This window comes from Octodon degus, unplaced genomic scaffold, assembly GCF_000260255.1.
Source record: "Octodon degus isolate 3935 unplaced genomic scaffold, OctDeg1.0 scaffold00015, whole genome shotgun sequence".
Lineage (NCBI taxonomy): Eukaryota > Metazoa > Chordata > Mammalia > Rodentia > Octodontidae > Octodon > Octodon degus.
Window position 1 is genome coordinate 12,321,861 of NW_004524591.1, and position 15,548 is coordinate 12,337,408.

The following is a 15,548-nucleotide window of genomic DNA, read 5'->3' on the forward strand; positions in this document are numbered from 1 at the left end:
GAGACAGAGACAGAAGTGGAGGAGGAGCAAGGGCAAGCACACACAAACCTTTAAGGAATATTCAAACCATAGGGATAAATACTCAAGAAGTCTGATTAAAGATGTTAAGGTGGATTAAACAACAGAAAATTACTATCTCACAAGTTCTGGACTCAAGAAGTGAGGCATCTACGGGGTTTGCTCCTGCTGAGGAGTGTGAAGGAAGGGTCTCTTGTCAGTCTCTCAGCTTTGCTCTGGACATCTGTCCCAGCATTCACATGGTGTTCTTCCTGCATCTCCACATCACCCTCCCCCTGTGTGTGCTGCTGGGCCTGAATTTCCCCTTTCTATAAAGGCATCAGTCAGCTGGGTTGGTGCCCACCTTCACTTTAACTCAGTTACCTCTACAGAGACCTATCTCCAGATAACATATTCTGAGGTACTAGGGTTTAGGACTTCAACACCAGAATTAGGGATGGGTAGGGGTGCACAACTCAATCCATAAGAGCAAGTGGTGAGAAAAGAATGAGTGCACGAGGAGTCATACATTCTGCCAACTTGGTCAAAGTATATCAGAATTGATTTGCTTGGCCACAGACCTTTGGAAATCCCCTACATCTGGTTTTCCTAATTCTTGTAATCTCTCACTAGAAAATTAGATATCAAAGTACATTCCATGCATTTCTAATCACAAGTTCATTCTACTTCCTCTCAGGAAATGTGTTAAGTATGTTTTATTTAGAATAACTTAATTGATTGAGTTAAAATAAGAACTATGAAGTACTGTAGCATTTCTCCGAGTCTTAAATAAATCTGATCCTGATGTTCAACGCATCGTACAATATTAGATTATTTACAGGTCCACTTCCTTCGGGTAAGTTAGGTTGGTGATGAAAGTCATTCACGATCTTTTCACTTCTTTTCATTCCAGTAAAATCCCACTTAGTCTTCTTCCACAATTTTGAGGAAAATTTCTAGGTGAAGCAGAATTTGTATTGCGGGCAGATAAATGGATGTGGGTTTAAGAGGTCCTGTGAAAAACTAAGAACTGTGAGCAGAAGGGTGTGCTGTGTGGGAGAAGAAGTTCTCACATACTAAAGAATAGATGAAATTTACAGGCTGGAAAAGAAAACTCAGAAGCTCAAAGATAGTGGGATAAACTCTGTTGTTGTCAGATAGAATCTTTATTTATGACAAAACTAAACCAAAAAAGGGGATATAAATGGAGGACCATTTTGTATCTGTATATACAAAAGAGTTAGGATAGATATACAGCTACTTTGTCTTAGTTCAACAAGAAGAAAGATTTGTACTAATAGCATTTGGACAGGATATCGTGTCTGCATCTTGTACTATGAATAACCACTACGAAGACAACAATATGCAATGTATTAATTATTGTATCTGTCCTATTGACCTGTTTTAAAACGATCTCATTGCTATTTTTTTCTCAATAAAATTGATAAAAAATAAATAAAATAAACTTACTTCACCTAGACAATAAAAAAAAGTCTTTGTTTGTGGTTAGGCAAACATTTTGATTAACTGGTTTTTCAATAGTGTCTTTTGTTGTTGTTTTTTTTTGTACAGTGTCTTGCAACTCAGACTTGTAGTGATCCTCCTGTCTCAGCCTCCCCAGAGCTGAGATTATAGGTGTGCATCACCATGCCCAGTTTCAGGCTAGCAGCACCCCACCCCCACCCCTGGGGTTCTGTGGCCAGCACAGAATTGAACTCGGGACCTTGCGCTTGCCAGGCAGGTGCTTATGCCTCTGAGCTAACTCCCAACCCCACCAAATATTTTTTATATTACCCTGTGCACCATATAAACACACATTTGGGGGGAAATTAGAATGGAAGTAACCTTAAGCAAAAGAAGTCTGATTTAGATACTGTATTTGTCTACTGGCAATTTTTATAATGAAACTTCAGGAGCATGATACTTATAACAAGAGAAGCTTATTTAGCTTATCGTTTTGGAGGTTGGTCATCTCAAAAACAGCATGGCACAGGTTCTGGTGGGGGCCTGTCTCAGCTATGTTACCTCATGCTGGATGACAACGGAGGCTTGGAGTGTGTGTGCGAGATTGAGATTGGGACGTCAAAGAAGCCAGAGGGTGATTCAAGGGTCATGTCTGCTCTCCTAACAACTCACTCATGTAGCTCCTTGTGAGAGTGTCTTTATGCCCTTACAAAGGCAGCATCCCCAGTAGTCTAAGGACTGCTCACCAGGCCCTACCTATTGAAGGTCCCACCACCTCCACACAGGCATGCCGAGGACCAGGCATCCAAGCATGAGCATACAGGTAGGAAGCTCAAACCATACCAAGCCATAGCATGTAGGTAGAAAGTTTAGAGAATTATCTTGAGAAAAACTGACCAAGATTCTCAAACATCTCAGTCTCAGGATCCATTTGCATTCTTGAAGATTTATTGAGGACCTTAAAGGTCATTTACTTATATGATCAATATTTATTAATATTTGCTCTGTCAGAAATTAAAACAGAAAAATGATCATAGTATGTGTTCATTCACTTAAAACAACAACATAAATTACATCTTTAATGTATATTAACTCCACTTTGCCCCCCCCCAAAAAAAAATAATGAGAAGATGGCACTGTTCTATAATTTTGGGAACTTAATCTCTTGCAGGAGGTGAGACTCCTGTCCCTAAGCCCTCTGATTCAGTTTGTTACTTACATTGTTTTGGCTGAATAATACAATACAATAATACAATAAAAATCTTACCATACATAAAAATGTCATTGGCAAAGACCTTGTAAGTCTCCCAGGAGGAACCCAGGAAGCTCTACAGGGTCTCTGGCCACACTGAGAACTGCTAAACTATAATCTTCTTACATTCTGATTGGGCTTCTTTTTTCTAAATATGCTGTTAAAAGGAGGTTTAAACTTTAACATTAACAACCGATCTGTGTCATATACATACCTCCAGTATCTTAGCACTTCCTCCGCATTTGAGAAGTCAGCTTTGTTATAAAAGTCAAGGGCCGCCAAATAGCTCAGTGGATTAAAACACCTGCCAGCAGGCACAGGGGCCAGGGTTCAATCCCCAGGACTGCCATGCTGGCCCTGCACCTGGGGCGCACTGAGATGGTGATTGAGACTGGGCATGGTGGCGTGCACCTGTAATCCCAGCTCTTGGGAGGATGTAAACAGGTAGATCACTAGGAGTCTGATCTAGTAGTGAGACCCTGAACACCCTGTAGACACTTCCCTTTTAAAATACAGGGAAAAAAAGTCACTATCTTTTAGCTGGTTTTCAGGTATTTAAAAAAAATAGACCAAAAATAAAGTCTGACCCAGTACTTACATTTAATCACCATATTTTTTTCCTTCTTTTTTAACCTTCTAACCCTAAACATACCTACATATACTTATATACTTATAAATAACATTAAAATATGTATCCAGGAGCCACAGGCAATGGAAAGTATTCTGTAAATTTTGCTTCATCCTTTCTTTTTAGTCTTTCAAGGAACTGTGCTCTACGAATCATGATGATGCCTAAAAATGCACAGAAAATGAAGAAAATTGCCTTGTCGCTTAACTGTTCCAAGCCTATCCTTGATTGAAAACCTGTGGCTCCTAAACAAAGAGGGCCTGATCCTAATGGGGCCATGGCTAGAGCCACAAGAGACTGACCCTCAAAAATCTTATGTAAGATACTGACGAAGTTTCACATGGAATGCAGGTGACAGATGGTGTTTTTAGGCCAGTGATTTGCAGAATATCATCTACCATGCCATATGGCTAGTTAAGAGGGGATCGAGCTTGGTGAGACCTGTCCCCAGATGCCAAGAGGGTGGAGGCCCATCATGAAGTGAGGGCCCTAGGCTAGGGTTCTAGCCTAATCTGGACCGTGAGTGCGGGAGAGGTACTCCCTCCCCTCCTTCATTCTGGGGCACTGTCCCAGATCATACTCCCCTTGGAAAGCCTCCCTCCCACCAACCTCTTGTGCCCCTTTCCTTCTCTGAAGGCCCCTCTCCCAGACCCAAGATTCCCCTGACCACATCGCCCATTTCACCTGCCCTTCTCTCAGTCTCACTGTCCACACTCTTGGGAGAGCCTGGGTGTCCACAAAGACCACAGTCTTAGTCACATTTAACCTTCAAGCTTTCAATATATATTTCCTGGATCTGGCTTTCTCCCTGTCCTCTGTTATCAGCCTTGTTTCAGAATCAGGGCCATTTACATCTTTAAAAGCAGGTGTAATTATTGGTTGTCCTTCACAGAGAAGTGGAAACCCTCAGGTGCTATGACAAGAAATGCTGATGACTGGAGAGCTGCCACAAGGCAGTCTCACTCCTAACTCTCACTCCTACTTCTCAACGCTCTTTAAACTCTTCTTGTCAGAAGAGGAGGGGCGCATAGGAGAACCTGTACTATAACATCATGTAACTCTGTTGTGTCCCAAGTTTTCTGATCAAGGAGATTATGGGGCCACAGAGGATAGTGATCGATGATGTAGAGTGTGCCTAAGGAGAGTCACATAGAGAGAAAACATTCTCTCAGGCTTTCACAGAGAGCAAATTGGTCAAGCAATGGCTGTGATTTATCCACATGGCTGACACTTTCAAAGGATCTACAATCCGAGGTACAAGTTCTCAGGATAAATCCTGAGGGGATTTGACTGACCTTGTCAGATACAGAAGTTACATAGTATAGGTAGTATAGGTCTTGTAGTATAGGTCTTGCTTTATCTTGGTCTTAACTGTCTAACAGAAAAGTACAAAAATGAAGTATAAAAAGTAAAGCCATATTAATATGCTATGCTATAAAAGGTTCAAGTCAACAACTTCTAACATTGCCAGTCCTATGGATAACCCACTACTATTGTGGACTACTGGACTATATTGGAATATTCTTCTGAATTCAAGTACCTACAATATTTAAATGACAATGGAATGTCCATCTCTGACAAAACTAAACAAAAAAGGGGATACAAATAAAGGACCATTTTGTATCCATATACTCAAAATAGTTAGGATAGATATACAGCTACTTTCTTTTAATTCAATGAATAGAAAAATTTGTACTAATAGTGTTTGTGGACAGGATATCATGTCTGCATCTTGTACTATGAATAACCACTAAGAAGACAACAATATACAATGTATTAATTATTGAAACTGTCCTACTAATCAGTTTTGAAACTGTCTCATTGCTATTTGTTTCTCAATAAAATTATTTTTTTAAAAAACAGACAAAAATAAATACAAGAAGAAGAGGAGGGTCATGCCCCAGGGTCCCCAACACTGGTTCTCTGATCTGATGTGAATTCCTCTATATCATTTGCTAGAAAAAAAAAAGTGAGCTTTGTTTTCTTTTCCATATTTATTTGAAGAAAAGCCAGCAGATACTTTTATCTTCAAATGAGAATTTGTAGTGTGTGGACCCTCAATATTTGGCATTGTTTCCTCTAAGTCTATAGATAGAGGCCAGAGTAAAGGCCTGGAGGTCACAGTGCCTCCTGGGAGTCCTTAGTGTCCTTTTGCAACTGCTGAGGTTGGCAATGAGCTTTTGCCCTTGCTAGAGGATGCCTTTGTGCCTGCCCCGTTGCCAGTCGCTGACTCCATGGCAGTATTCGTTAGGCTGAGCTTTTCCCTGCACCACACTCTCCTTTTCTTCATGACTTGCTTTTTTTAGTAATTTTTCCATCTCATGGTTTCTTTTCTGGGTTTGCATCCCTCCCTGATGTTATATAGGAAAACAAATCTAAGTATGACACTGTACTGAATTGTAATAAGGATGATATTGATACTTGTCTTGACTGCATCTTAGTAGATTGATGTCCATATGACTGTGAGAATTTTCCAGGATATGGGTTGATTTGGGCTCTCACTAAGATTTTGTAATCCCAGTTAGTCCCTGGAGAAGGCAAGTCAAGCAAAATCTGGAAATACTTTTTCAATTTTAGTGCCTCAATAAGAAAGACAAGTAGGCACAGAGGAGAAGCACTGTGTTTACTTTCAAAGAAATGTTAAAGTAACTATAACTGTGGCATGCATTCTTGGATTAAACTAGAATAGGAAGAGTAGGGCCTAATGACATAATGTGGCTTATTTCAAAGTACACACACACACACACACACACACACACACACACACACACACACACTATTTCATGGAGCAATAGAGGAATTTTTTTTTCTTTTGGAGAAAGGAACTTTTTTTTCCAAAAGAACAAATGGGATTAGGAAAACCAGACTCATCGATTCCTGCACATTCCTAGTTTTATGATGCTGCAGTTTTATTTGGTTACTAGCACCACAGTGGGCTACCAAAATAGCTTTCATTCTGAAGTTGTTATGCAAAGTAGCTTACAGTTCCTTCTAACACCTCACCGGATACTAATCTTTCAGAGTTCTTGCCCTCTCTTTTGCAATGTTCCTAATGCTCATACTTCCTATTGAGAAACTGCCACACACACTGAGGATATCCTGCTTCATCAGCAGGTCGGTTTTCCTGAGCAGCAGCCCTCAGGAGAGTGGGGCTGAGGGGCTCGCTGTGCCACTGCAGTCCTCAGTTTGCCAGAACCAGATCATTAGCTAATCATGGTCTTGAACAATGATTGTCCAAAGTAACTCTCTTGTGGAACTGCCGTGGCTAGACAATCATTTCTTACTTAGAAGAATTAGACATTATTAGGTGTGATTCTGCCATCAGTTATACAGTTTTATGTTGTTACACAACAAAATGTCTTTTGGAAGCCCCAGATACTTCAAGAAGTGCTATCACATTGAAACAATCAAGAAAGAAGGTGATATGAAGAAATAATGGTCCCAGCAGCACTTGTTTTAAAACTATGACCTCTCGTAGCACTTATGATTGTTTTGTTAGTGCCAGGAAATCTGGTGTGGGAGAAATATGGGCATTTTTTCTAAGGCTTACATCATGGAAGGCTATTTCTTTATTAGAAGAGAGTTTGTTCAAGTTTTTTGGGGAAGCCAAGAGGGCAGTTTGAATGACCTAAATCTTAACTGTGTGAGTATCTCAGTTATTTATTGCTGCATTAGAAAGTATTTTAAAATTTCATAGTTTAAAACAAAAATTATCTTATTGCTCCTGTGGGTTCAGAACTCAGCCAGGGCTCAGTGGAGATGGCTCAGGCTCCACATGGTGGTGTCTGGGCCAGACCAGGTGTGGCTGGAGGATGCGAGGACATCTCAGTCAGATGCTAAGGATCTGGCGCTGGCTGTTAACTGGGCTGCTCACTTCTCCTCAGGGGCCTCCATCCCCTTACAAACTATCATCATTCAGTGGTTCCTCAAAGGAACTAGAAACCCTCTCAAGGCCCATGGCATAGGTCATATGGTGTACTTGTCTCACACCATTATATTAACCAAAGTAAAGCACAGAACAAGCTAGAATCGTGCTGAGAGGAAAGAGGCTCCACTTTTGGCTGAAAGAGCAAGTACAACCCAGAACTGCTAGTGGCCATGTTTTGCTGAAAGGTTACTTCAGTGGCTGACTCCTAGAAAGGGACTTCTAAGTTCCTTTCCTGAAGAAAGTAATATTGTGACTTTCCCCTTGTGTTATTTTAAATGTTCCAAAGTACTGTCATCAGACTACTTTTTATACAGAAAAAAGCAAAAAGTAGACTAGCCAACATGGCATTTATTATTAAGATCTATTTCAGAGAAAATTTAAAGGTGGGAAAAAGGTGCATATTAGAGTTAATGAGAAATAGTAACTATCCAATATATGACTCAACAGAGTTCTAAGATGAATGAATAAATGTCTGAGGCTTAAAAAGTAGTCATTTCTTTGATCACTTATTCCACTGAGACCAACTTGCACTGATCTTCCCCTGACTAAGGCATTCATTTATTGTCTTCTTCTTAACAAAATAGAACCTTAAAGGGCCATTATTTCCCCTCCACTCTCTCATCAAACCATGGAGGAAAGCACCCATAGGAATAAGGAGAGCAAGTGAGTGCAGGTATCTGTAGCTCAAATACCAGAGCTACTCTTTATTAGGAATTTGGCCCTACTCTTGACTGCTCTGAACAACGGAGCTCAACCAATATACCTTCTTTAAATTTCTAGTGGTTCTTTAAATTTCCTCATTGACTGTTTTCACTATTGGATAAATTCTCAGTGCTTTCACAATGGTTTCCTATGTGATCTGCTTTCCAGGAATGTACGAAGTCATAAAAGCAGAGGTTACCTATTTCCAATCGGGTAATAGTCTCTACTATGTGCTAGTAGCACGTGGGATACTGGGAATACAAAATCCTTGTTATGGGGCTGCAGGTGGGCCTCAGCAGTAGGGCACTTGTGCCTGTGTGAGACCCTGGGTTTGATCCTCATCACCACAAAGCAAAACAACAAAAAATCTGATGAATGTGGAGTGTGACCTTGTTTCAGTCACAATCTGATGAGAGAAATAGGCAATGAGAAGGTAAAATGAGTGTTTCAAATGCTCATCTGAACTACTGTAAGTATTATTGGAAGGACAAAAAAAATTGCGAGAAGAAACAAGAGGAACCTCCCTTCGACAGAGGGTCATGGCAGTGCATTTGGGAGAAGCAATGGTGAAGCACAGACCTAAAGGATCTGAAAGGAAGAGTCATGTACGAAGTCAGGAGAAGGTGTTTGGAGACGAAATGACTCAGTGAATGCAAAAGTGCTGAGGGAAGAAAGAGCTCAGCGTGTTCTTAGAATTGAAAGCAGATAGATATCTTCAGAGCACAAGAGAACAAATTTCTGTAGAAAAATCTTAAAACAGATCTCAAGATGAATGTTAAAATTTGTGCTGTTCCAGAGACAAAGCAAATGATTAAAAACGTCCTTAAAAAGCAAAACAAGGGCTGGAGAGATAGCTTGGTGGTCTAAGTGCCTGCCTGGCCAAGCTCAAAGACCTGGGTTCTATCCCTGGTACCCTGCATACCGTGCCAGCCCTGAAACTTGGCATGGTGGTGCATCCCAGTAATCCCAGTGCTAGGGAGGCTGAGACAGGAGGATCACTGAGCTGTCTGAGCTGGGTAGTGCAACTCTATACCAAATAAATAAATAAATTTTTAAAAATTAAAAAGCAATACAAGACCACCTCAGCAAGAGTAATCAGACCCAGAATTTTAGAAGCCCGTCAACAAAATCTCTGAAAGGAAAAAATGGACCCTAGAATGGATGTCTTTCTATCTTCTTCCTATTCCTATATTGAGAATGATTTTGGACTTAAAGGAGTTACTCATTAGGTTAATGTTTCTTAAATACAAAATGAAGAAATCCTTCAAGGAAAATATTATAAATAATCTGATTTACTTAAATTATTTTAATTAATATGTTTCTTTAAGGTGAATGAAGTATAAATGCCTTACACTATTTCATGGAAATATAAAAGCAAATCAAATTTATCAATTAAATACAAATTATTCAACTAATAGATGAAATAAGTAAAAATAAATAATAAGTGAAAATTATCAAGATTAGAGTAGTGGATGAAGTTATGTGCTGCTGATAAACTTTTTATGTTTGATTTAATAGTAGAAAATGTACTGCATTTAGTTTCACTTGCAGCAAATTTTGGCCATTATTTGAATTATTATTATCATCATTGTAACTTTTCTTGTTTAAATATAAGCTTTATTTTAACTCTTTTTTTTTTGTGGGACCGGGGATTGAACTCAGGCCCTTATGCTTGCCAGGGAAGTGCTTATTTCACTGAGCCTCCTCCCTGGCCCCTATAAACTTTATTTTAATAATCCATTATTTTTAAAAGGAAATATGCACACCCCAAAATATCATATGGGAAAATCTTAAATACTGCTTTTAAAGTTCTTTTTCACCACTACATTTACTGCTAATCATTGCTAGTTTGTGTAAGTATACACACCCACACACATACACACAAACAGACACACACACGCAGATAAAAAGGATTTTTACAAAGCAGCCAGTGACTGTGAGAAAGTGCTCTCTATTAATTTCACACTGCAAAGCAATGGGCTTCTCAGTCTTCACTACCTATCTCTGTGCGGAGAGTGCAATATCTCAGAGTGCATGTTGAGATGGAACTTGGCTTTCCCTGGTACTGTACTATCATAAGCAGACATACAAAGCAAGTGTCCCTCAAAAATTGTGTGAGTTATAAAAATTCTAGAAGGTGATTTTATTACTTTACCATTGTCATAAATATGAAAATAGAAAAGAAGTCTGTTAGCTGGTTCATTCCTCTTGATCCTCACATCGAGAAGTAATACCTTATATCCCTTCTCCTAAATAGAGGCTTCATGATTTTGTTGGTGTTATGGCTTGTGTCTAGTTGTCCCCCAACAAAGCCTCATGCAGCAATGGGGTGGCCTCTAGATTAATTCATGAGGTCACGATTAATTCATGATCCAGTGCTGGGATTATGGGTGTGAGTACTATACCAAGCCTGGGACGGATAGCTTGAATGCAACATAAGGGAGACAGACTTACTCTTTATTGTTACTGTTGCCACTACTCCTCCCCTTTGCTCTTTGCTGTTTTCTGCCACCACAAATGACTGCCTAATGCCTGGAGCCAGCCAAGTATAGACTGAAACCTCTACTAACTGTGGACTAAATAAACCTTTCCTGGTCATCACCAAGTGGGAAACATGGCGGCGGTGGGTGCTGCAGATGGGAAGATTATATATGAACAGGAAGGAGTGTATATTCATTTATCTTGTGCCAAGACCAATGACCAGGACAGCTTAATTTCAGGAATATTACGTGTTTTATTTTTTTATTTTATTTTTTTTATACATGTGCCTGTAGATTTTATTTGCCTCTATGGTCCAATGTAAGACTATTAAATAAAAACTGGAACAAAGATGTGAACTTCAGATTATGCATGGAAATCATTTAATGAACTTTGAAACAGTAACAACAGACTTCCTGGCAAATAATTTTTAAAATGTACTTAACAAAGGATTTTTTTACATAGACATGACAATTTTTTTTTCTGATTCGAAATATGTTCTTTGAAGTCCTTAAACAAATTTGAAATAAAATTTATAAACACATCAAATTGTATTTTAATTTTTATATAGATATATTAACATCACACACGTATTGCCAGATTTAGAAGAGCTACAAAGCAGAGTGTTTAACAGCTAAGTCTTCTTATAGAATCTACAAAATTGTATCACTCTTGCTTTACCACAACCTTTTCTTATGTGCTGTAGAAGCTTTGCTGCAGATGGGCACTCATACACTCCAAGGACACTCTGTTTTGTTTACTCCTAAGGGGATGCAGAGTTTTTCAGAACAGACAAAGTCATTCCCACAATAGTACTAATAGATAAGCCATTGAGAAAGCCTTTATGATTCATTCTCACTTGCTGAAGAGCGTCTATGATATGGTCTCTGCTGACTTCTGGATGCAGTTCAACCAGCTTCTTTATGATCTTGGTAAAGCTACTAAGGTTCAATGTATTTGGAGGTATGAACTGAACAGGTATTTTTGGTGGAAACTGAGCAGATTCAATCTGTTTACAATTCTTCTTAGCATCCTGGTCCAAAGGCAAAAGCTTACTGTCTTGCTCAGACATCATCTGCCTCAGCCTAGTTCTGGGCAATGCAAAAACAGAGGAGGCTGGGTTGATTTCTTTGTTCATACTTTTCTCCAAATTATTTGAACCTCTTTTTGAGGCAAGTGGTGACATGTACTCTCTGTGAGTTTTAACAAGTCTCACATTTACTGATTTTCCATTTATTTCTATTCCATTCATTTCTTCCACAGCCATCTTTGCATCATGGTTTTTGTTAAAAGAAAGAGATGCATATCTGTAAGTAGTAGAAGAATCATGAATTGAGATTTCAGAAACTTGATATTTCTGGAAGTGAGATCTCAAATCAGCCTCAGATACTGAAGGGCAGAGACCACCAACATGTACCAAAAACCCTTTATCTCTTTCGAGGGGTTCAATATTCTTCATTTGTGCTGCCACAAACTTCGGATTCCATCTGTCATGATCTATTTGATTTTCTTCTATTCCTGAGGAGTCAACTCCTGTCACGTTCTCTTTAGCATCAAACCAGTCCTCACTGACTTCATGGTCATTTCTGCACTCTTTATCATCAAGTTTTAGTTGATTAAAGTCTACATTGATACCACCATTTTCGAAACCACCTTTTTTAGGTGATTTTTTGTTCAGGATGACTGTTGTCAGATAATAAAGACATTTGAGAGTGCACGTTTTTTTCGCGTTGGAGAGACCTCATCATCAGATGCAGTCTGATTACCTACTTCAGAAACTGCTCCTGAAAAGACATGTGATTCTTCTTTCATTAGCACAGAAACCAAAGTAGAGAAGGTTGTCAGTAACTTTGATTCTATTGACAAAGGGGGCAGCTCTTCTAATGGTATGCCCTTGAGTATTTTTTTATTTAGATTCATATATTTAACATTTAATTCTTCTAAAATAGACAGCAGTGTTGATTCTAATTCCTTCTTAGCAGAATTACTTTGTAAATTCCTGTTTAATCCTTTACTTTCCATGACAAATTTGTAAATATCACAACCGTGACGAAGGCACATCTGATAGCGAACACTTAAAAGGTATAACTCTGCTTCTATCGCTCTCTGCATTATTCTTTTACAGTGCTTTGAAGGTAGATCCTTCACCATCTCTTCAGAAATTTGAAACTCCCTTTCAAGACATTTCTTTAAGTCTGTGTTATCACATGTTTTTAATTCCAGGAAAACCTCTGTTTCCTCCATTGCTGTAACAGCCTTTACCAGAAGCTGTCTCCATCAGTGTAGTAGCCTGCATCATTAAAGGATGAATATTCTGGGCTGCAGTCCCTACCTCCACAAGCAAGCGCTCAGCAGCCACCCCCGCCTCTGTGCGTACGACGCAGTGCCGAGCAGCCGCGGTGCACCCCCTATTACGTGTTTTAGAAAAGGATGCTGACATAATAGTGGACTGGAGACCTTTGGATGATGTGCTGGATTCTTCTAGTATCCATTATGCAGGAAAAGACTCCAGTTTAGTTGTAGAATAGACCCAGGCCCCTAGAGAAAGAGCTCATCGAGGTGTGGAGCATCTGAGCAGTTATGAAGCTGAGTAGGATATGGTTAATACAGTTTCTTTTAAAAATAAGCCACATACCAATGGAGATGCTCCAAGTCATAGAAATGAGAAAAGTAAATGGTCATTTCTGTTCAGTTTGACAGACCTGAAATCAATCAAGCAAAACACAAAGGCTATGGGCTGGTCATATTTGGTATCTGTCTAAAGGATGACGTTGTTCTCCCTGCTCTGCACTTTCATTAAGGAGAGAGCAAACTACTGATTGACTCTCTTGAGAAATATGTGGTATTGTGTGAATCTCCACAAGATAAAAGAATACTTCTTGTGAACTGTCAAAATAAGAATCTTTCACAGTCTTTTGAAATTTTCTTGATGAACCAGCATATGGTTTAACACAAAAAATTAAAAAAGATCCTTACACAGTAACTATTGTAGGATTTTCCAAAGTTACAAACTACATTTTTGATAGTTTAAGAGGCAGCGATCCTTCTGTGCATCAACGACCACCTTTGGAAATGGCAGATTTCCTAGTGACGCTAGTCCAGGTCTAAAGATAAACCAACAAGAAGAACCAGAATTTGAAGTCATCACAAGAATTGATTTGCGAGAACTACCAGTCATTCAGAGGAGAGAGCCATTGTCACTGGAAGAGTGGATGAAGGACATTGATTCTGAAGGAAGGATCTTAAATGTGGAGAACATGAAGCAGATGATATTTAAAGGGGGTCTTAGTCATTCATTGAGAAAACAAACCTGGAAATTTCTGCTGGATTACTTTCCTTGAGACAGTACTAAGGAGGAAAGAACCCAATTACAAAAGCCAAAAATTGATGAATACTTCAGGATGAAGCTACAGTGGAAATCTGTCAGTGAGGAACAAGAGAAGAGAAATTCAAGGTTAAGAGATTATAGAAGTCTTATTGAAAAGGATGTTAACTGAACAGATTGAACAAACAAATTTTGTGAAGGCCAAGATAATCCAGGGCTGATTTTGCTTCATGACATTTTAATGATCATGTATGTATGTATGATTTTGATTTAGGATACGTGCAAGGAATGAACGACTTACTTTCCCCTCTTTTGTATGTGATGGAAAATAAAGTGGACGCCTTTTGGTGCTTTGCCTCTTACATGGACCACATGCATCAAAATTTTGAAGAAAAAATGCAAGGTATGAAGACCCAGTTAATTCAGCTGAGCACCTTACTTCAGTTGTTGGACAGTGGTTTTTTTCAGTCACTTAGAATCTCAGAACTCAGATTACCTATATTTTTGCTCCAGATGGCTTTTAATCAGATTTAAAAGGGAATTTAGTTTTCTGGATATTCTTTGACTATGAGAGGTAATGTGGACTGAGCTGCCATGTAAAAATTTCTATCTTCTTCTCTGTTGTGCTATTCTCGAATCAGAAAAGCAACAAATAATGGAAAAGCATTATGGTTTCAATTAAATACTTAAGCATATCAATGAGTTGTCCATGAAAATTGATGTGGAGGATGTGCTATGCAAGGCAGAAGCGATTTCTCTACAGATGGTAAAATGCAAGGAATTGCCACAAGCTGTTTGTGAGATCCTGGGGCTTCAGGAGAGTCAAGTTACAACCCCAGATTCAGACACTGGTGAAGATGAAGGTGCTGGTATAGCTTGTCCTGCATCTGCCCTTTGAAGCTGCGCCCTGCCTGCTCCTGCTGCCAGTGGGGCCAGAGCTGGTGGCCCAGCAGAGGCCCCAGTGTCCGCAAACATGAGGACAGTTAACGCCAGTGTGATCATTGAAAAGACAGTTAATTGAAACTCTTTTTCAAGCACTTGAAAGGTGGATATTTAAAGTCTTGGTATTGATCATGCTTTAAGATTGTTGGAAAGAAAGTGTACTGATGTTCTTGCATTAAAGCTTTACAAAGTTAAAAAAAAAAATAAACCTTTCCCTCCTTAATGTTGAGTATCAGGTATTTTGTCCCAGCAACAAGAGACAAATAACTGAGACAGAATTTGGTACTGACAGTGGGGTCATTGCTGTGACTAAACCTGACCATGTGGATCACAAGCCTTTTGGAATGGCATATGGGAAGAGATAGGAAGTGTTTGGAGATGTCACTTACAAGAGAAGTACTTGAACATTGTTCTGCATGAAAGATTCTGGTCAGAGTTCAGAAGACCAGAAGACTGATAGAAACCCTGCCTATAAAGAGCAAGCTGGAGAGGTTCCTTCTGGGAAAAAGGACTGTATTGATTGTTGGACTCAGGGTATTGTGTGTTATGGTTTGACAGAGAGTTTATCTGCAGTTTTCTTCTGCCCAGATATTTTGCCTGAGACTGAGATGAAGCATAGTTGACTGGTTAATCTTGCAAAAGAAATTTCAAGGAGGTCGAATATTGAGGCAGTGGCGTGGCTACTGTTGGGGGCTTTTGGTCAGATTTGTGTTGAGAATCAAGAGCAAAGAGCCCAACAGGATGATTTAAAATGTGAGTTTATACAGAACAAAAGTGCCAATAAAGCTGTGGACTACAAAGATAGAGTTGAGAGTATTTCCGTTGTAAGAAG

At 39.3% G+C, this 15,548-nt stretch overlaps 1 protein-coding gene and 1 pseudogene across 1 annotated transcript; one reads left to right on the forward strand and one right to left on the reverse strand.

The window, feature by feature from the left end:
- The first annotated feature begins 10,571 nt into the window (after positions 1 to 10,571).
- Positions 10,572 to 14,795, forward strand: LOC105741514 (annotated as a pseudogene).
- LOC101586046 (RNA-binding protein 44-like) lies at positions 11,201 to 12,693 on the reverse strand. The gene is given in 3 exon segments (XM_012513636.2): positions 11,201 to 12,119; positions 12,121 to 12,161; positions 12,163 to 12,693. Coding segments are annotated over 3 exon segments (1,479 nt in total). The 3' UTR covers positions 11,201 to 11,212.
- Positions 14,796 to 15,548: the final 753 nt, after the last annotated feature.